The 23,978-nt window shown below is 37.2% G+C and overlaps 1 protein-coding gene across 1 annotated transcript in view; it reads right to left on the bottom strand.

The window, feature by feature from the left end:
- Window positions 1–23,978, bottom strand: part of TTC28 (tetratricopeptide repeat domain 28) — a 475,930-nt gene that overhangs the window by 323,870 nt on the left and 128,082 nt on the right. The window contains exons 2-4 of the mRNA XM_030915124.1: window positions 16,134–16,281; window positions 7,043–7,315; window positions 5,693–5,823 (exon numbers count right to left, since the gene is read on the bottom strand). Coding sequence (XP_030770984.1) covers window positions 5,693–5,823; window positions 7,043–7,315; window positions 16,134–16,281 — 552 coding nt within the window. The remainder of the gene's footprint in view (window positions 1–5,692; window positions 5,824–7,042; window positions 7,316–16,133; window positions 16,282–23,978) is intronic.

Here is a 23,978-nt window from a genome sequence, read left to right as displayed (position 1 = left end):
GATAATCATAAAATCTGTATTACCTGAACTTTTTATATTGAAGATGGTACAACTGCTGTTTGGGAGTGTTCTCAAAGTTCTAATTAGCACAATCATTAAGAGGAAAAAATCAGGAGTGTAACATAAGAACAGAAATGTACAAAATTATCATTATCTTCACATTACAAGAGAATCAACAAAAAATTATGCACTAATATAAGATAATTTTCATATAGCCAGTGACAAAACATGCAAGATAAACACCTTTCCTATATACCATCAATAACTATTTTTTTAAAAAAAATCACAATGAGGGCCTGGCGTGGTCACTCATGTCTATAACCCCAGCACTTTGGGAGGCCAAGGTGAGAGAACTGCTTGAGCCAGGACTTCAAGACCAGCCTAGGCAACATAGTGAGACCTTGCTCTACAAAAAAATTTCTCAAATTAGCCAGGCATGGTGGCCTGTGCCTGTAGTCCCAGCTACTTGGGAGGCTGAGGTGGGAGGATCAATTGAGCCCAGGAGGTCAAGGCTGCAGTGAGCCATGATTGTACCACTGCACTCCAGCCTGAGTGACCTTGTCTCAAAAAAAAGAAAAACACACACACACAATGAAAAATATCTCATTTCCAATAAGATACATGAAGTGTATAGCAAAAGAAAAACTCCTTAAAAATGTAGATCAGTGAGGGGACATGTAAGAATAAATGGAGAGATAGACCAGGCAACTAAACGGAAGACTGACTATTAAAAAGACATCAATTTATTCATAAGTAATATGCAAATTCCATACAATTCCAATAGACACCTCAATGAATCATTCTCTAAAATCTAACAGAATGATTTTAAAGTTCATTTATGGGGTAAGGGGACAAGAATATCCTAGACATTAAAAAAAAAAGAATAAAGGTATAGGACTTCTCTAGCAAATATAATGTATTATAGGGCAGTAATAATTAAAACTGTGTGTTATTAGAACACAAAGTGCCTAACAGCTCAGTGGGATGACACAGCAATGCCCAGAATCAGACCAATACAAAATAACCAATACCACTATAGAAGAAAATAGGTTAAGAGTATTATAGTTCTTTATAAAGGAAATAGAAGCATAAAGCTCTTCATAAAAGAAATTTTAAAAAACAGTCAACCCAAGTAGTGGTCAAAGAAATGCAAATTAACATAATAAGATATCACCTTTTTCTTAACCTATTAAATTGACTTTTTGGTTTTAATATTAATGCCCAGTGTTGGCCAGTGCAGGGAAATGAAACCTCTGATACATTGCTGATAGGCCTGAAACAGATGCAGCTTTCCTGGGAGCAATTAGCAATAGGTATAAGAAGCCTTACTATGTTTATTCCAAACCAGCCCACTTCTAATAATTTAACTAAAGGAAATGATAAGAGATGTGTTTAAAGATTTACCTACAAGGATATTTTTCCAGATTTTATAATACCAAAACTTTTGAAACGACCTAAATATATAACAGTAGGAAAATAGATGAATTATGAGAAAGTCATAAGAATTTCAGTAGAAAATAAAATGAAGAAATGTGTTATAAGTGGAAAAACATAAGTGCAAAAAGTTATAAAACAGCACTCCAAGAGGATTTCCATTTTTGTTTGAATATATATAAACAATCATAATTACATATATGACTAAAAGAGCATACCAAAAATGTTAACATTACATGTATGACTAAAAGAGCATACCAAAAATGTTAACAGTCTGGTAGGCTTATAATTAGTTATTTTTAATCGTTATGTAGTTGGATAAAACTAATAAATATTAACTTTTTTTCTTGGAGACAGGATCTCTCTCTGTTGCCCGGACTGGAGTACAGTGGTGCAAACTTGGCCCACTGCAACCTTGGCTTCCCAGGCTCAAGCAATCCTCTCACCTCAACCTCCTGAGTTGCTGGGATTACAGGCATGTGTCACCATATCCAACTAATTTTTGTATTTTTTGCAGAGACCAGGTTTCACTATGTTGCCCAAGGTGGTCTCAAACTCCTGGGCTCCAGTAATCTGCCCACCTCAGCCTCCAACTCCTGGGCTCAAGTAATCTACCCACCTTGGCCTCCCAAAGTGCTGGGATTACAGGCATGAGCCACTGTACCAACACTATATTAACTTTTATAAAAAACAAGATTCTGTGACTATATTGAATAGGATTGTGGTAAATATCTGATCTTTGCTAAAGCCACAAACTCTCTTATCACTCAGCAAAACACGACTGATACGCTAACCAGAGTTTAGGATCACATTTCAAGTTTCACCTGTTTCACAAAGCTTCCTCAAGTTTCTACCAGTCTCTACCCCTCTAGAATTCCAGAATTTCAGCAGTGATTAAGAGGGCATTCATCATTTATTATTGAAACAATGTTTTAACATTTTCATGTATTAAAGCTTGCCTCAAAAAGAAAGTAAGTCCCTCAGAGGGAGTAACCCCACACCACACTACCCAGACCTTGAACCCTAAGCACAGTATTAGGTGCCTTATGAGAAGACATCACACTTAACTGAATTAAATCTCAGAATGGCCAACTAAAACTCTGAATCTAGATAAAATACATATTGCTAAAATAGTTTCCTTTAGATATTTTGTACATTCCTGTATGTTGTAAACCAATATTAACTCCAGTCTTAAAAATTGGTGGCTGGTTTCAGGCATACAGAGATAAAAATTTCCAGTAAAACATGGGCAGGTAAGCAGCAGCAATCAAAAACAACCTTAAAAATTGAGAAATGCCCTTGTTCACTGCAGCATTATTCACAACAACCAAGATATGGAAACAACCTAAGTATCTATCAAGAAATGAAAGTGTAAAGAAGTTATAGCTCACACACACAGACACATACGTATACTGGAATGTTATTCAGCCTTAAAAAAGAAGGAAATCCTGACATTTGCAACAACATGGATGAACTTGGAGAATATCATGTTAAGTGAAACAGGCCAGACACAGAAAGAAAATTACTACATGATCTCACTTATATATGGAGTCTAAAGTAGCTGAATTCATACAAGCAGAGCATAGACAGAATGGTGGTTACTGGTGGGGGTTGAGGGAGAGGAATGGGAAGATGTTGGTTAAAGAGTATACAGTTTCAGTTATGTAGGATAAATAAGTTCTAGAGCTCTAATGTATACCAGGAAGCTACAGTTAATAAATCATATTGTATACTTAAAATTCACTAAAAGATTAGATCTCAAATGTTCCCCCCCTCCAACAGAAAGTTAAAAAGAATTACTAAATGCTTACTATGTATCAGATACAGAAAATAAATTTATGAACAAAAAACTAAGAAAAATACATTAATTTCTCATGAAAATGAATGGTACTTTATAATTCCTGAGACAAACACAATAGAAGAAACACAGTGAGAAAAGGGGAAATTCCATAGGTTAGTCAAGGAATCAGATAAATATGGGCTAAACAGGAGGAACAACTCAGGAGGCCTCTGAAATAGTTGAGCTATCTATGGCTGACAACCCAAATGGGCCACTGTGAAAAGGGAATGGCCAGAAGAGGTTGATTATTAAGTCTTAATAATCAGAAATTTTGAGGCAAATATTATTAAGCTTAGAAAAGGAATTTGGTAGCTGGACATTCTCTCCTCACACAAGGGAAAAAAGAAATTCTCCACAGTGGGAATTTTAAATCAGCCCTGGAGTCTATTACTTATACATAAGGAGAATATCCCAACAGACAGGCTTGTGAACTACTGCAGTAGTGGTTATGCAAACGGCAATTTTGGAAGGGCAGAGGAGTGACTGCGGTAGGTGGCAAATCTAAGATGGCTAGGTTTGGGGAAGGAATGGGTACCAGTATTACCTCAGGGTCCCTTCCATCCTCATAATTCAATGATTTCTTAATAACATATTGTACAGCAGAGATTATAAAACATGATATGAATCACACTATTGAGAAGAGGGAAGGCAGAAAAATTTCATTCCTCCTGTTTAACATCTATGATATTACTCATTTAAAAGTCTTTCCACCCTTTGTATTAATTGGGCTAATACATATACCTTGAAGGTTAGGAAAAAAAGAGTATAAATGCACCTCTTGCCTTCCCCCCACTCCCTGAGACGGAGTCTTGCTCTGTCACCCAGGCTGGAGGGCAGTGGCGCAATCTCGGCTCACTGCAACCTCCACCTCCCAGGTTGAAGCAATTCTCCTGCCTCAGCCTCCCGAGTAGCTGGGATTATAGGCTCCCACCATCAAGCCCAGTTAATTTTTGTATTTTAAGTAGAGACAGGGTTTCACCATGTTGGCCAGGCTGATCTTCAACCCCTGACCTCGTGATCTGCCCACCTTAGCCTCACAAAGTGCTGGGATTACAGGCGTGCCTGGCCAGCTCTTGACATATTTATAGCAATCTGTCCCTTCACTAAGTGGACCTATCTGGACAACTATGCTGTTTTAGTTCTTAAACCTGGCTTTCACTTCTTAATGCCATTAGTATATCTGTCTCTAGAAGTCTGATCTCTCATTTCACTCCCTGAACATCAAGAAATCAGATCATCTGGCTTATTATAAGAATTGTTTGTAATGTTAGAGTTAATTGGGCAATAAGAAAAGTGTTCAGGTAACTCTCTAGAGAATAAAATTGCCCAAAATCCATGGCCCTTTAATAGTCTGTTTTGATGGTTTTCAAAGGCTTTTCTTCCCCAATTCCTTCGTAGTGCCTGACCATGTTCCTGAGACATGAAGTTGCTGGATCATTTAAACAATACAATTAATCTTTATAAGGTCCCACAGTAGAATTCTTAGATGTAAACGTGACTAAACATATTTCTCAACACATAGATTGATTTATAAACTTATTGTTGCCTCTGCTATTAACCTTCTCTTCCCTATTAATAATATTATAACAAAAGCTATCATTTATGGAATTCCTTTGTGGAATGCCATTATGGAAATCCTGGCACCATGCTGGGCACTTTACATATATTATTTGTAATCCTACCACAACTGTGTTTGGAATAAATAGAATAATCATTTCCTGAATAAGAAAACGGAGGAGAAAAAGAAGAGTTGTTATAACTACCCCCAAGATTCCACAGCCAGGAAGTACTGCAGCTGGGATTTAAATCTGGGTCTATCTGACACCAAACCTCACCTTTCCACTCTGCAGACACTCTCTAATCATGTTACATCTACTGAATATTAACTCTTTGAGGATATTATGGTTCATCTCCTTAATAAAGACTATAATGATATTTCTTTACCATTATGATTCAGATATCTCAATCAAACTCAATATGCTGAGTTGAAAATCCACCAAAGCAACAATGTAAAGAATTTGCAGTAATAATATCTGATCTAAAAAAAAGCAATGTTTGCTTTTTACAATTTAATGAGTATGCCATAATGATATAGCTTTTTTCTAATTTTACATAAACTTACGCACATTTGAAGAAAATAAGAACAATGCATCTGACAAAGCTATTAGATCGCGAGGTCAAGAACAAAGTCTTATCTATTTTTATATATACAAGGACTTTGCTTGGATATACAGAACACTCAATTGTTGATGAAAAACAGAATCAATAAGTCTCAAGTAATACTTTCTTCTGAAAGAAATATGTTAAGATACCCGAAACAGTTTCTGTTTTTTTTTTTTTTTTTTTTTTAACAGAAAATAGAGCTCCACATTTCCAAAAGAAAAAAAAAAGTTTTTGGTCTGCAGATAAACTTCCTACCTCTCGATCTTTGAGTTTCATGGCGAGTACCAACTGATGCCTGTGGTTAGTGAGAGCCTCTCGGTAATTTCCTTTGGAGAAGAATGCAGAGCCCAGATTCCCATGAGCTCGGCATTCTCCTGTCTGGTCACCTGGATTGAATTGAGAAAAAAAAAGAATTTCTTTAAATTAATAATGTTATTCATAATATATAATGGTCATCTTAATTTAAGAGACACAGATTTATTAGCTAAAAAGTATTTGTTTCTTCCACAAGACCCTATGTGGGGAGTTATTGTCCTAGAATTTAAATCTCTGGATAACAATTGCTATTATTGTCATAACATATAACTGCAGACAGGGACTTAGGTGTCTTGGAAACAAAAGGTTAAAGACCTTAACACAAACTAGCTGCTGTTTGAGTCCTCACTGCCTTGCTAATGACCTTTGATTCTAAACCAACCATCAGCTTGTTGGTTCAGTCATTTGAATCCAAACCTACAAGAAAATATCTTTACAAGTATGCTGGTGGCAGATTCATCATATCCCTTCTGTTACTCCAATCCTATAAGTCCTTGAATAATCACCATAATGACCATCATAATCATAAGCCATACTTATATTACAAATGAGAAAACTAGGTCGCAGAGAGGTTAAGAAACTTGCCCCAAGTCACAAAGCTAGTAAGTGGCAGAGCCAGAATTCTAAACCCAGTAGTCAGGCTCCATAGTTTACATTCTTAACCTCTACACTATACCATCTCCTTCAACAAAATGATGATGTATCCTAATGAAGGAAAAAATTAAAACTATGATGAAAGATTTACCCAACAATGTTATCATTTGACACATTTTGTAAGCCCAAATCTCTGAAGAGGGCAATGAGTATGTTATTCCACATCTCGTGGACTTTTGGGAGTATTGGCACTTTGTTATATGAGAAAGCTATAAAGACCTAAACAGTCTAAAACAGAGAATGTTCTAGGGGCACTCACTTTTTTTCTTTACTTTTTTTTTTAAGAGACAGGGTTTTGCTCTGTTGCCCAGGCTGGAGTGCAGTAGCATTATCATAGCTAAGGGTAACCTTGAATGCCTGGGCTCAAGCAATCCTCCCACCTCAGCCTCCAGAGTAGCTAAGACACAGGTACACCATACCCAGCTATTTTTTTTTTTTTTTTTTTAGGATCTCACTATGTTGCCCAGGGTGGTCTCAAATTCTTGGCCTTAAGCAATCCTCCCAAAGCACTGGGATTACAAATGTGAGCAACCAGGCCACCACTTTTCATTGCATATTATTCTCATTCATGTCATGTTACTCAGATTTCTTTGTTCCCTTTCTGCACTGAAATAGAGAAGAGAAGCATCACTCTACCTAAGGTCTTGGCTACATCCAAGTCCTGCTGCATATATCCGGTGCTCTTCTCTGTATTTCCAAGAGACCAGTAAGCACTGCTCAGGGCAGAGAAAACAGAACCTCTCAATTTGAGGCTGCAGGTGCCAATCTTCAGTGCGGCTTCTAAGACAACGACGGAGGCCCCATGATGGCCAGCTGTCAGAAGTTCCTGCCCAACCACAGACACTACCACAAAGGGACTCTTGTCCAGTTTCATTTTCTGAAGCTGCTGATAAGTGGGCTCGAGGGAGTCTGAAAATAAATAACAATAACATAACAGGATAATGTAGGATGATACAAAAACAATCTTTTCTAATATGCTCTAGAAACAAATGTTTATCATACCTTTTGTGGCTTATTTCAAGTATAAACTCTTCAACCTTTATTCTAGCACCACCCTAACTGTCCACTTATCTCATATGACTAGTATCACAAACCCCAGTCCAGTAATTTCCTTCTCCTCTCTCTTGCATGTATATGTCTTATCCTTTCTTTTGGCCTTTGTGATTATGATGTGCCACTTTCCCTGAATAGTTCCCTCTCGTCTGTCCTGTTCCCCTCTCAAAATATTACAGGCACATGCCTCAAGTCCCACTTGTACAGGGAATATCCCCAGGTCCTCTGGCATACATTAATTTGTGTATCCGAATCTGTGCTGAATTTTAATAGTATTGCACAGTTTGGTCATTAACTATTTTAGAATTGTTCTACATGTATTAATTTTTAAAATATTTTTCCAGCTAAATCTAAAGACTGCTATAGGACTATCTATTACAACTCCATAGCAAGTGGCACAATGTGGGTACTCAGAAAACTCATCATGAACACAGGTGAAAGTCCCTAACATGTCTGGCATTTGATAAGAGGTTTGTCTGTGACAGGTCTTGCTCCGTCACCCAGGCTGGAGTGCAGTGGCATAATCTTGGCTCACTGCAGGCTCAACCTTCTAGACTCAAGTAAATCCTTCTACCTCGGCCTCCCAAGTAGCTAGGACCACAGGCACACACCATCGTCCGTGGTTAATTTTTAAAAATATTTGGGAGAGATGAGGTCTTATTACGTTGCTCAGGCTGGTGTCAAACTCCTCGGCTCAAGCAATCCTCCCACTTCAACCTCCCAAAGTGCTGAGATTACTGGTGTGAGTTACCATGCCCAGGCTGATAAACTTGAATCTGCATGACAGATTAATAAACCCTGTAAATATTTTTTCCTAGAAGATGCAATAAAAGAAGCTCTCCCAAGAAAACCTTTGTCATTCTCACTGGTAACCCAGTATCCACTGCTGCTTCCGAGACCAGTAGCCCCCCACTAAAAGAATATTATCCATTTTTGTTTGCAGTCATAAATGAAACCGTAAAGAAATCATCTGAATTTATTTATTAAGATGGAAGATAAAATTAATGTTGGACTCATTTTATTTTCATATGGTATTAAAAGAACATAGACAGGGGTCAGTAAGCCACAGGAGATTTTTTTCCCATTTGAAGCTAAGTTTGAATGTAGATTACCTCCAAGCTCTTTCCCCAATTCCTTTTTTCTTTAAAGACAACTGTAAAGGTATTAATGATAGCCCTACAATAAGATGGCACTTATAAAGCATTTATTATTAGTTTTCCTGAAAACCTGAAAAACTATTTTACATTAGTTTTTCCACTACGCACATGTTAAAAAAAAAAAAAAAAAAACTATAGAAGGGGTGGTCTCTTTAAATCTTGAGTCTCCTAGCCAACAGTACTGCATTAAAATGTGATTTTTACAATTTATGACTGTGAATCTAAACTCTCAACTAAAAAGCTCTCGTCTGAATCAACACTGCCACAGAAACCTTGAAACCTGAAAACCTGTGGGTGCCTAAAGCATGTTTTTCTTTCAATCGGATCACTAACAGAGAACAAAGAACATTTTTACAACTGTCAATATTCAAGCCGTGCAGAGTACTGGTAAACACTAGCTAACCAATGGGGTTAAGTACAGACACAAGAACCCAGGAATTGCTAGAATAAAAAAGAACAATACCATAATGAAATATTGTGAGCAGAATTTTGGTAGTGTCTGCTGATGAGTTTGGCAGTCAATGTTGATCACATCAGTATCCCACTGGCCAATTAGCAGAAACAAAAATAATAGAATTTTAGAGTTGAAAAGACTTTTAAAATACGCTCTCTTAGAAATGAAGAATCTGAGTATTTAAGTGACTTACCCAAAGTTGGAAAGCTTGGGACACAGCCAAGATAAGAACACATTGCAGGGCTCTAAGCCCAGGTTCTATAATATCACACCAGGCAAGATTCTTGGTTGCTAGCAACATACACCAATCTTGGCTGCTTGTAAGCAGAAAAGAAACAACTGAGTGACTACTGGGAAAGGTAGAAAACCAGGCCTCCAGACTCACAGTCAAAATCATACCACAAAAGCTGCCTGGTGAAGGCAACATAACCATTGCAACCAAACACAGGACACCATAGCTTACAATGCTCCTCCCCACACCACCTCACTGAATGCCACCCTTGGAAAATGAGTGTCACCATTGCCACTTCCACCACCAGAACAAATTCTGTGCTATCCTCTCTTCTTTGAACCTTTAGCTCCTGATTCAAGGATGGGGTCTCAGCTGCTAGGGAGAATGGGAAAATTAGGATCTGACGCTTTCAGCTTTTACTATAGAAGGCAGAAGCAGAAGTGTATGATGGAGAATTCCCTAAACTGACAGCCCAAATTGACTGATGACTAGCAAAGACACTATGCTTTACTTGGTGATATTTTTTCCCATAGCAACCACAGCTAAGTTAGAGAAATAGTCATCTAGGCCAGGCGCAGTGGCTCAAGCCTGTAATCCCAGCACTTTGGGAGGCCGAGACGGGCGGATCACGAGGTCAGGAGATCGAGACCATCCTGGCTAACATGGTGAAACCCCGTCTCTACTAAAAAATACAAAAAATTAGCCGGGCGAGGTGGCGGGCACCTATAGTCCCAGCTACTCGGGAGGCTGAGGCAGGAGAATGGCGTGAACCCGGGAGGCGGAGCTTGCAGTGAGCTGAGATCCGGCCACAGCACTCCAGCCTGGGCGGCAGAGCGAGACTCCGTCTCAAAAAAAAAAAAGAGAGAGAGAAATAGTCATCTAATTGAGCCTCTAAAATTATACAACAATGGTAGAAAGGAGAGTGAACACTGCCACAGAAATAAATATCTGGAAAATTCCCAAAAGAGAAAGAAATCTTTAATTGTACAAATTTTCACTAGATGAAAATGAAACTGATGAAAGAGAAGTAGAAGATAAAATTTCCTGAAGCAGAACTTGATCTCTTGAAAAAAGAGTAGGGCTTAGGTAAGTCTTTGCTATTTTCTGAGAGTAGAAGGTATTTTATGAAGAAGATTTGTCCTAACAGAAGTGCCAAGAGAAGACAGATACATGAAATGACACGGACTGCTTGAACTGACCAAAGAATATTTGTAGGGAAGGAAGTTGATGTGAAATAATGGGGAAAACACTGAGCTAAATACATACAGACACCTGTATTTAAAAGTCACATAGCCTCAGTCTCTCACTTGGTCAAATGTATAGGTTGTAACTGTGGTGATTGCTACACAAATCTATTCATGTATATACATATGTCTATGTGTACAGATATATACACACAAAAGTCCACTTCACTGTATATAAATTAAAAAATTTTTTAATATCAAATTTCTCTGCTTGGGCTGTAATTATGTCTCATTGGTCCACACCCACAATCAAAAGCTCTAGATATACAAGTGGTAAGATAAGTTTTCTAAATGCGTAGGTGATCATTACAATTATTTCCAACTCTATTATTCTAATTCCTATTTTAGAGTAAACTTGGGCTATTAGCAAAGGGACTAATTTTGTGATTTTATCAGTCTAGGTGAAACAGAGCTTTGGCAGCCCATAGCTACTAAGATGTTTTTCTTTCTAGAGTCTATGGAGATAATAGATGAAACAGGCAATGTCAAACCAACTCCATAAAAACATAAAGCCCTTTGCAACATCAATTCATCAACCATTAAGTGTTTTTGAAATGTAAAGGCTTTAAAATTTTAAGATGAACAAAATCATATTTCCTAACATTTGAAGAGCTTGTAGGAATGTAGCAGAGGCTAATAATAAACAAAATCACACTCAACTAAGAGATATACTGTATTTCATCAGTTCTGAGGTGCATATTTATTCACATATTAACAATCTCTGAATTTGGGATATAATACCTCTGAACTCAACAGTGCTATGAAATGGTATGTCACTTTTATATCTAAAGGGGCCTAAAAGAGCTCTTTCGGAATACATAAAATAAAAATATATGTTATCATAATAGTCGGTAGATTTTTCTTTCTTTGTAATACATAAAATAATGAGGCCAGGCATGGTGGCTCACACGTGTAATCCCAGAACTTTGGGAGCCAAGGCCAACGGCCCAGGAGTTCAAGACCAGCCTAGGAAACATAGTGAAACCCTATCTCTATAAAAAATACAAAAATTAGCTGGGTGTAGTGGCACAGACCTACAGTCACAGCTATTCAGGAGGCTGAGGTGGGAGGATCACCTGAGTCCGGGAAGGTCAAGGCTGCAGTGAGCCATGACAATGCCACTGTACTCCAGCCTAGGTGGCAAAGTGAGATCCTGTCTCAAAAATAATAATAATAACTTTTAATCCAGAGTTCTTAGAAGTGGTAAAATGTGCTATAGGACCCCAAAAGAGAAAGATGTTATTAACTCTATCAGGGTAGGTCTGGAAAAGCTTCCCAAAGGAAGTGGCACCTGAATAGAAATCAGAGACGTAAGAAACCATAGTGTTTTCTAGGAACTGCAGGTAGTTTTAGTTGAGAATATCTGGATATAAGAAGGAAAGAGAGGCAAGGTCTTTTCTACTAAGGCTTGAGAGAAACTTCTCCAGGGAGTGCTCATAAAGAGGACCTTAGGTACTACATAGTGTTCGTTCCACATCCACACCACTATGCCTGCCCTAAACATAAGGGCAATTAGTACTGCTGCTACTTACACTCCTCAGTGAGAAGAATGGCACCACGCTGCAGAGGAAAAGGCATCCATCCTACAGAGGCCTGCTTTTAGATGCTAGTTCTTGACTTTCAAAACAACATTAGGAGATGGATATTATAATTTCTCTCTACAGATACAGACTGAAGTATAGAGAAAGGAAGCAACCTTGCTCAGCCAATGGACTGGCAAATGGCAGTGCTGGAATTAGATTCCAATCTTTTGGGGGAAGAAGTTTATGTTTTTGCGTTTTGGTTTTTGTTTTTTGTTTTTTTGAGACGGAGTCTCACTCTGTGTGTCACCCGAGCTGGTATGCAGGGGCACGATCTCAGCTCGCTGCAACCTCCGCCTCCCAGGTTCAAGCGATTCTCCTGCCTCAGCCTCCCGAGTAGCTAGGATTACAGGCGCCTGAGCCTATGTTTTTAATATAACATTTCAGAAGGAAGCCTCCTGTGAAAAGTGACTCTCACCTAAAAGAAAATCAGAGGGAATGAGCCCACTAAGGGTAGACAATTAGGCAAATAAAAAGTGAGCCCCAACTTGATCCTGCAAGAAAAGCTTATACATTTAACAGGCATATTCTATCAGCACTTCATAAAATCAGCTTCCCTGGGTCCCCAGGAGCTGGTGGAAACACCACAACAGGTGATAGACCATAAATGTAATAGTTTTTAGACTGCCAAATTAACAGGAAGAGAGACAATATACACAAGAGGTTCTCAGCAAGAAGCAGCCCTAGCATCTTTAAAGAAACAAACAAAAGTAAACTCAGTCTCACTTGGTAATTACATTAATAAATCCATGGTTGGCAGTAATAGTATGCTACAACAACCAAATTTGCTTAAATGTTTGTAAGATACCATAAACTGAAATTGCTGAAAGATTATCTAAAAAAAAAATAGAATACAGTAAAAGGATTACTTGAGAAATCATGTAAAAGAAAGTATCAATTTATACTTATATTTATTTTATATTTTCATTAATGATTTAAGAGAAACACATCATATAAAATAATGTAAGTATATCCATAGGAGAAAAGGGTTAGCTGATACCTGATTTGTGTGCATGAGCGAAACTAAGAAACTAAAGTAAAACAGATTTAATTCAGTTAGAAATACAGGCAACAATAATCAAAAATCAAATGAGCGATAATGTGGAAAAATATAATGTATTATATGGGGGAAAGGGTATATTAATATAGGTTGTCCCTGACTTAAAAAAAATAAAATCTTTTTTTTTTTTTTTTTTTTTTTTTTTTTTGAGACGGAGTCTCGCTCTGTCGCCCAGGCTGGAGTGCAGTGGCCGGATCTCAGCTCACTGCAAGCTCCGCCTCCCGGGTTTACGCCATTCTCCTGCCTCAGCCTCCCGAGTAACTGGGAATACAGGCGCCCGCCACATCGCCCGGCTAGTTTTTTTGTATTTTTTTAGTAGAGACGGGGTTTCACCGTGTTAGCCAGGATGCTCTCGATCTCCTGACCTCGTGATCCACCCGTCTCGGCCTCCCAAAGTGCTGGGATTACAGGCTTGAGCCACTGCGCCTGGCCAAAAAATAAAATCTTAAAACTTCCACAAAGACTAAACCACAGGAACACTGTGCAGGTCATGAGAGCTTTGTCTGCTTACAGAAGCACCAGGACCAGAAAGTTTTCTCTGCTGCATTCAAGGATTACAAAACAGGCTGGTCTGAGTGCAATAGTAGTTACAACTAATTGATCACAACCAGTTACAGATTTATCCTGCTCCACTCTCACTGCTTCACTGGACTAGCCTTTAAAATACAAAATATATATATATAACTGACATAACAGATCAGATGTATATGTAAAGTGACCCAAAGTGCCCAGCTATGCAACAATGGCAAAACTTAGGAAGTTGCAGGAGGCTAAAAGTGGGCAACAAATGATGAGAAATTTTGTCAATTACAACCATATGACAAAAAGAGAGGTCATTAAGATGTGGGATGATGCACAGAACAATACTGTGCAACGTAACATACTCCATAAATTGTTGATAAGAAAAGCCCACCTGGAATAGATACAGTGGTAAAGGCAATGCTAAAAATAAATGAGATAAATTAAATTGCCTTAAGGGAAGAGAAGAAGATACTGAAGCACTCCAGGCACCTGTAAGAAGTTGCTTTCTCCAGGTTCAGCCTTAGGTCACTTACATAAGATGGGAAAGAACCTGGTAGAGAAAACCCTAAGGCAGCTCTGAGCTATTTCTAGCAGTGCAGGGATGATTTCCCTACATTTATCTAAATAGATCGCTTCAAAGGCAAAATGGTAAGTATGATTCTACTGATCTCAACACATTCACTCCAATATTCTAAGGCAGCAGCAGAAGCACCACAGAATAAAGAAGTAATACCTTCATGAACTAAATAAAAAATGTTCCATATAAATTCCTTTTGGAGGGGGGTGTAGGGGGAGAACAAGAAAAAACTAGAAAATGGAAAGGAGAGATAAAATGACTTTTTTCTTGTTGTCCATTCTGCCCCTGCTCCCTAAGCCCTGGAGCTACAAAATGCATCTGCTCTAAGTCAGAGTTTATTTATTTATTTATTTAGAGACAGAGTCTCATTCTGTTACCCAGGCTGGAGTGCAGCGGCACGATCTTGGCTCACTGCAACCTCCGCCTCCCAGGTTCAAGCAATTCTCCTGCCCCAGCCTCCTGAATAGCTGGGATTACAGGCATGTGCCACCACGCCCAGCTAATTTTTGTATTTTTAGTAGAGACAGGGTTTCACCATGTTGGTCAGGCTGGTCTCAAACTCCTGACCTCGTGATCTGCCCACCTCGGCCTTCCAAAGTGCTGGGATTACAGGCATGAGCCAACATGCCTGGCCAGTCAGAGTTTATTAACAGCAAGTCCCTAGGAGGTTTCAGCCTGTGGCAAAATCTCAGCTTTGTAGAGTTTATAAAATCGCATTAAGAGAGGTTTTGTTAAGACTTTCTTCCTAAAACATGAAATCCCTGAATTTCAGGAAAATATTTTTTATAGCTATGAATTACCCAGAGACCAAATAAGTACCATTTAGTTTATCAAACTTTTATTTGGCACATACTTTGAGCCAAGTATAATACTAGCCAGTATATTAAAAATATCTAAGGCTGCAAACATTTTCAAAACTAGATAAAATGTTGAATGATGCTGCCATTAAAAATTTTAGGTTCATTTTTCCATATGAAAAATTCAAAAACATACCACTGCAGACTGAAAAACAGAGTTCTGCTTGACATACCCTGATTAAAATGAATCATTATTAGCTGTCTACTGTCTACCATAAATCTGCCTCGGTGTCTCTATCACTCCCCAAAGATAGCAACTGCTATATACACTTTTAGTCAAATCTTCCCAAGAATTCATTCCTCAAAAATCAACATTCCTCAAAATGAAGCCAATCTGTTTTGGGCCTCGGAACTCCTCCAACCTTCACAGTACCATTTTCAATCCATTCTTTTGTTTATTCCAGAATACCAACTAGCGTAAATTAGAAGTAAGAACAGGGATAAAATATATAAACTGGTATCTGTCTTGTTTCTTTCTTCTTTTAATTTTTAATGCTCCTCTGAAAAATTTGAGGCACAGCCTACAATTAGATGTGTATTTCTTTTATGAAATATAAGAATGTCAAATGTCTTCTCTTATTTGAGTATTTCTAGAAGGCATATATTGGTCCATTTGAGAAATCAATTTCCTACTAAAAGTGTTGTGTTTTAGAATTACAGAATTTCAGACTACAGAAAAACTATAAGGGTTTTTAAATAATCCTGAAATCCAGAGAAGTTGATCCATTTACCCATTGTCATACAGTTAGTGAAAAATTTAAGAATGTGATGTAGGTCCACAAACTTCTGTGTGAGTGGCCCTTCTACCATACTATTCTGCCTCATTAACATCACTTGTTGGCAGTTATTCTTGATCTTCCTAGGTCTAAAATATCAAATCTTAGCTAATTTGATAACCTATCAGTTCTCTGTGCCTGAGCCTAAAGTCTTGGAAGGCTAGAAATGTTCTTCTTTAAATTAATGTTATACCAAGTACTTTTATCATATTTACCTCTCATGGGAGATTTCATGGCGGCTTCCACCATCCCCACCAGAAGCTGGAGACTCTTGGGGTCTTGAGCCAGTCCAGATGCAAAGGCTGCCAGGGCATCGGCATGACGTCCAAGGTACTGGAGGGCAACACCCTGTCGGAAGTATGCCTAGAAATAAAAGATATATAATGTATGTTTTGCCGGTGCTCCAACAAGACTGATGGTGATTCTTTACTAGAATAACATGTCAGCAGAACGAAGATTGAGATGTACTTGATTTAAAAACCTAGTGAACAGTTCGTGATGAAATGAACTAACTTCTAACATCATAAGCATACTTTTATCAGGCAACTTCTATTTAAAATTTACATCTTTTCACTTCTAAAACACATCAATTTTATCCCATTCTTTGATATTTATTCACACACTACTTTTATTGTTTTTGAACTATTTAAAAAATATTTCTTATCCCACCTTTAATGCCATAAGCTCCTCAGGACAGGGATGTGAAGATTTCTTTATATCTCACCTAAGTATCTGATACAGTGCAAAAATAAATGAGATGAATTCTACTTATTTTCTATTTCCTGCTCTTAAATAATTATAAAGGAACAAATCAGTGTGTGATTACTATTAAGATAATTTTAATAATGAGTAACAAAACATGACTACTTTTAATGTGTTGTTTCAAACATAATATTTTAAAGCAATTACCTATATAATATGTGTGCTTTGCTTAGAAACCAAAAAAGGTTATTGTCCTTTGTATTCTTTAATTGAATTATTTTAAAAACTAGTATTATCAATTGTGATTATAGGAAAAGATTCCTCGTTCCAACTAACTGCAGAAAAGACCAGAGAATTAATAAGACATTTAAATATTTAAATTTTAGAATAGTTTTAAGAAACTGCCATTTGTTTTCTTTTCTCTTTTTCTTTCTTTTAATAGAGGGTCTCATTCTTTCAACCAGGCTTGAGTGCAGTTGCGCAATCCTAGCTCACTGCAGCCTTGAACTCCTGGGCTCAAGTGATCCTCCCACCTCAGCCTCCCAAAGTGCTGAGATTACAGGCGTAAGCCACTACATCCAGCCTACAGTTTGTTTTCAAGTACACAGAGTAAAACCAAGCAGGTGACAAAGTGTTACCTGTATACAACCAGCAAATTAGGTGTGTACCTAATTAATACATGCAAATAACATATAATTAACATATTCATTGCTTATATGACAACATCTGCTTCTAAAATACCTGGTCTCCTATTCAACTGAAATTCTCTTACAATTCTGTTTATAACACAAACGTATTTCTTTCAGTCCAATATACTTAGAAATTGTCACAAATTGTATTCATGGGATCTAAATGAAGTTTCAAACTCCTAAAACTATCACTCAATACAAAATACATAATTTAAAATTTTTATATTACAAATGCACATACACAGAGAGTGAGAAAGCACCTTTCATGTTTACAAGATATATTTACTTATCTTATTATTATAATGACTCTTTGAGGTAATTTAAGATAGGCAACACCATTCAGTGTTTTTATTAAAAAACAATCCATAAACAGAAGGAATAATCAAATTATTACAGACTACTCAGGCTTCTATTAAAGTATCAGCAGCTGTTAAAACTCAGACCCCAGTAAGATAATAACCTATAAATGTACTTTCATTACTAATTCATAGGATCACTTCCCTTCACTGGACTCAGTCACTGTTTCAATCTTTAATGTGTTTACAAACGTTTTTCATTTCACTTTTTAGGTGGTTTCTATATTCCAAGAGGCAACAGTATATTCCAACTAAAAATAACTACAGTTTACATCACTACAGAAATGCTATATTAAAACTAAACTAAAAATATACACATTTGTATGTTTTTATATACAAAAAGGCCAAATAACTGTAAACTTAACTAAGAGACACAAAAATGTCTTAGTTATTGATTTCACATATTGTAAGAAAAAAAATCTTTAGTATTAATGAATTCTGATAACTTCTTACATATTTGAAGCAAAACATTACTTACTTGAGAGGGCAACTGATTTTCCTGTCTGCCAAGTAAAACCACTGAAAAGTATGATTTATCTACCGCTAGGGAGGTAGGTAAAGTTCAGTGTTAAATGCAAGCTTTGGTCTCATGTTCACGCAGAAGCTCAAGGAGAATGTGCATGTTTTGTTTTCTTAGAACACTTACAAATTAGGTAAGAAAAGGTAAGACTGGATGATGCCTCCCACAATCTTGGTTTCCTTTCTTCAGGAAAAGATTTTAAAAAGTGATATAGGAGAGAAGGGTCAAAGGTCATCTTTGGTCTTCCCTTATGCCCTTCCAGAGTCCCTAATCCAACTTTATAAGATTTTACCTGTTAAAAGCTTAGGGTTGTATCCCTCTAAAGATAGCATAAAGAGTACAGCTCTGACAACCCCCTGCTCCAAACTCATAGAGTGGGGCTCTCCCAACATTTATCCGTGCAATACTCATTGCATGTACAAATGGCTGTTGAATAAAAATGAGTTGTTTATACTTTTGTGAGAGATATGTCACTATGGAGTTCAAGCTGATGATAAAACCTGATTGTGAGTTATGGAAATAGAATAAAGAGAATCCAGTACAGTAATTGGCAAAGAGTTAAGCACCCAATAAAATTAGCTATTTTTGTTATTATTTAATGGGAAAAGAATCTTAATATGAACACATAATTATAGACTAACAGAATACAAGGGAGTCCAACAAATATTTTAAATATTTTAGCATTCAATATAATATTATTCCATTTCTATAACTGTCTCATTCATTCTTTCTCTTGTTCCATAAAAGACTATGAGCAATAAAGAAACTATATAATTGAGACTTCTCATTGCTGTAAGGCTCCCAGACAAAATCTAAACCACCTGACTAAAATAAATTGGTATTACCAAGTTCTGAGCGAGACAACAGCCACCCACAGGCTTGCTAGCCTTCTCCAAAGCAAAGGTCAGGATGTGTTGAGATTCACAGCTGTTTATCCAAGCTTCAGGGAAATTGTCATGACCTGCCAATAGCGTATCTGCTTCTCCTTCTATGGGTTCCAGCTACTAATATTTATCTTATTATCACAGGTCTCACAGAAAACCACTTTATCTGGGAGAAGTACTAATTTATATATAGAAAGGCAGAATAGGTGCAGCATGCCAAAGTTGGGATCTCCAGGGCAATGGTGAATACTTGGTGCCCAGTCAACATCAGATCATATACACACTTACTTCATGAACCCACCAACATACACCACATGCTGGTCATCGGTTTGGCAGCAGATGGAGAAGAAAGGGCAACACGGACTAACTGTTGAGAACACCTATACCCTAAGTACAATGATTTTAGTCTGAAGCTTTAGCCAAGAAGAAGAGAAACATACAGGGAGTTAGTAAACAAACTCGACTAAAGTGGGATGCCTAGATTTTCAAGTGTTCCATTCATTATTTTCTTGTTGGTCACCACAAATATACCACAGTGATTATTCCATGCATACTACTAGATGACTTCACAAATCATATAAAGACAACTGGATTACACGAATAAGTTTCTATTACTTCTTTCTCTCAATTAACATTCCCTAAAAATCAACAGTGCCAGGCACCACGACACATAACACACACACACACACACACAAAAAAAATGAGACTAGAGCATCCTCAAGATGCTCACAGTTGAGAGGGAAAAAATATAAAAAGCTCTAAGTGTCTTGACTGCTGACTGCAGTAAATGCTAACTGAAAGTAACTAATGTTGTAATATTTCAGAGGTAACAAAAATGTAATTAATGACCAAAGAATTTATGCCCTATTGTTAAAATTGTTAGTATTATTAGCATTTGCTTTTTACTAAATGGCATTTCTCTCACTCCAGAGGGTTAAAATAAAAACACTGAAAGACTAAATAAGTGAAATAGTAAACAATTCACTCTGCAAGTACCTCTGGAAGCAAGGAAAGACCTTTAGTCTTTACTTTCAACACATCATTCCTGGTTTAGAATTCCAAAATGTCACTGAACCAAACAATAACCTAATACCTTACTCTCCTTTGGCCTAAATGAGTAATGAGGTAAACTACTATGTTCACAGTTACATGTGTATAACAACATATGTAATAAATATATGTAATATGTAATGATATATAGAATAGTGTATACTCATATGTACAATGCATAACCTAGTACTTATTTCAAGTATTTGCAAATAATCTGCCTTTGATTTTATCTGTATTTTCAAATGTTATACTTTAATATACTTTTTTTTTTCTTTTTTGAGACAGTCTTGCTGTCACTCAGACGTGGTACAGTCGCAGCTCACTGCAACCTCCACCTCCCCAGTTCAAGCGATTCTCCTGCCTCAGCCTCCCAGGTAGCTGGAAGTACAGGAGCGCATCACCACTCCTGGCTAATTTTTGTATTTTTAGTGGAGGTGGGGTTTCACCATGTTGGCTAGACTGGTCTCCAACTCCTTACCTCGAATGATCCACCCATGTCAGCTTCCCAAAGTGCTAGATTACAGGTGTGAGCCACCGCGCCCGGCCTACTTTAATATTCTTAGTCCGTATTTCACATTTGGAATTTGAACCTTTAAAATCTCCTGAAGAATATTTCTAATTATAACATTGTTTTATATCTTCCATATGCTTTATATATGCTTTCCATATAATCACCAACTTTGTTCAACTACACTTGTAAATCACATGATTTTCTAGTAAATTTTCCCTTATTTTATTTTAAAGATGATTAGAAATGGGGAAAATAGAAATGCTGATGCTAGTTTTTAAAAAGCAGTACCACTGACTTATAATTTTTTTTTCTTTTTTATTATACTTTAACTTCTAGGGTACATGTGCACAATGTGCAGGTTTGTTACATATGTAGACATGTGCCATGTTGGTGTGCTGCACCCATTAACTCACACTGACTTATAAGTTAACACAACTGGGTCAAAAGCAAAAATGATTATAAGAGGCCAAAACTAAAAGAACTTTAATATCACTGTATGTATACAAAACAATTTTGTTCAATTGTGATGGAAAAGAATAAACTTAGAGAATACATAAAACTTGGTTTTAAAAGAAAAAATGATTTTTGAAAACTTTATATTTTTAATTTTTGCAGATACACAGTAGGTGTATATATTTATGAGATACATAAGATGGTTTAATACAAGCATATGATGCATAATAATCACATCAGAGTAAATGGGGTATCCATCACCACAAGCATTTATCCTTTCTCTGTGTTGCAAACAATCCAATTATACTCTTTTAGTTATTTTTAAATGTACAATAAATTACTGTAGACTATGGTTATCCTGTTATGCTACCAAATACTAGATCTTATTCATTCTATCTAACTATATTTTTGTACTCATTAACCATACCACCTTGCTCGCCCCCACATACATTACCCTTTCCCAGGCTCTGCAACCATCATTCTACTCTATCTCTGTAAGTAGTACTGCTAAATGACCCCAATTAAAAGACACAGACTGGCAAATTGGATAAAGAGTCAAGACGATCAGTATGCTGTATTCAGGAGACCCATCTCACGTGCAAAGACATACACAGGCTCAAAATAAAGGGATGGAGGAAGATCTGTCAAGCAAACAGAAAGCAAAAAAAAGCAAGGGTTACAATCCTGGTCTCTGATAAAACAGACTTTAAACCAACAAAGATCAAAAGAGACAAATAAGGTCACTACATAATGGTAAAGGGATCAATTCAACAAGAAGAGCTATCCTAAATATATATACAACCAATATAAGAGCACCCAGATTCATAAAGCAAGTCCTTAGAGGCCTACAAAGAAACTCAGACTCCCACACAACAATAATGGGAGACTTTAACACCCCACTGTCAATATTAGATCAACGAGACAGAAAATTAACAGTGATATCCAGGACTTGAACTCACCAAGTGGACCTAACAGACATCTACAGAACTCTCCACCCAAATCAACAGACTATACATTCTTCTCAGCACCACATCATACTTATTCTAAAATTGACCACATAATTGGAAGTAAAACACTCCTCAGCAAATGTAAAAGAACAGAAATCACAACAAACTGTCTCTCACACTACAGTGCAATCAAATTAGAACCCAGGATTAAGAATCTCACTCAAAACCACACAACTACATGGAAACTGAACAACCTGCTCCTGAATGACTACTGGGTACATAACGAAATGAAGGCAGAAATAAAGATGTTCTTTGAAACCAATGAGAACAAAGACACAACGTACCAGAAATCTCTGGGAAACATTTAAAGTAGTGTGTAGAGGGCAATTTATAGCACTAAATACCCACAAAAGAAAGCATGAGAGATCTAAAATTGAAATGCTAACATCACAATGAAAAGAACTAGAGAAGCAAGAGCAAACAAATTCAAAAGCTAGCAGAAGGCAGGAAATAACTAAGATCAGAGCAGAACTGAAGGAGATAGAGACAAAAAAAAAACCTCGAAAAAAAAAATCAATGAATCCAGGAGCTGGTTTTTTGAAAAGATCAACAAAATAGACAGACCACTAGCAAGACTAATAAAGAAGAAAAGAGAGAAGAATCAAATAGATGCAATAAAAAATGATAAAGGGGATATCATCACTGATCCCACAGAAATACAGACTACCATCAGAGAATACTATAAACACCTCTACACAAATAAACTAGAAAATCTAGAAGAAATGGATAAATCCCTGTACCCTACATACACTCTCCCAAGACTAAATCAGGAAGAAGTTGAATCTCTGAACAGACCAATAACAGGTTCTGAAATTGAAGCAATAACTAATAGCCTACCAAACAAAAAACTCCAGGACCAGATGGATTCACAATCGAATTCTACCAGAGATATAAAGAGGAGCTGGTACCATTCCTTCTGAAACTATTCCCATCAATAGAAAAAGGGGGAATCCTCCCTAACTCATTTTATGAGGCCAGCATCATCCTGATACCAAAGCCTGGTAGAGACACAACAAAAAAAAGAGAATTTCAGGCCAATATCCCTGATGAACATCGATGTGAAAATCCTCAATAAAATACTGGCAAACCGAATCCAGCAGCACATCAAAAAGTTTATCCACCACGATCAAGTAGGCTTCATCCCTGGGATGCAAGGCTGGTTCAACCTAGGCAAATCAATAAGTGTAATCCATCACATAAACAGAACCAATGACACCAACCACATGATTATCTCAATAGACACAGGAAAGGCCTTCGACAATATTCAACAGCCTTTCATGCTAAAACCTCTCAATAAACTAAAATGGAACATATCTCAGCATAATAAGAGCTGTTTATGACAAACCCACAGCCAATATCATACTGAATGGGCAAAAACTGGAAGCATTCCCTTTGAAAAGTGGCACAAGACAGGGATGCCCTCTCTCACCACTCCTATTCAACATAGGACTGGAAGTTTTTGCCAGGGCAATCAGGCAAGAGAAACCAATAAAGCGTATTCAAATAGGAAGAGAGGGAGTCTAACTGTCTCTGTTTGCAGATGACATGATTGTATATTTAGAAAACCACATCGTCTCAGCCCCAAACCTCCTTAAGCTGATAAGCAACTTCAGCAAAGTCTCAGAATACAAAACCAATGTGCAAAAATCACAAGCATTCCTATACACCAACAACAGACAGACAGAGAGCCAAATCATGAGCGAACTAACATTCACAATTGCTACTAAGAGAAGAAAATACCTAGGAATCCAACTTACAAGGGATGTGAAGGACCTCTTCAAGGAGAAGTACAAACCACTGCTCATGGAAATAAGAGAGGATACAAACAAATGGAAAAACATTCCATGTTCATGGATAGGAAGAATCAATATCACGAAAATGGCCTTAC

The sequence above is a fragment of the Rhinopithecus roxellana genome, chromosome 13 (assembly GCF_007565055.1).
Source record: "Rhinopithecus roxellana isolate Shanxi Qingling chromosome 13, ASM756505v1, whole genome shotgun sequence".
NCBI classification, from domain to species: domain Eukaryota; kingdom Metazoa; phylum Chordata; class Mammalia; order Primates; family Cercopithecidae; genus Rhinopithecus; species Rhinopithecus roxellana.
The sequence above is the reverse complement of the archived record's forward strand: the minus strand, read 5'-3'. Positions and strand labels throughout refer to the sequence as shown.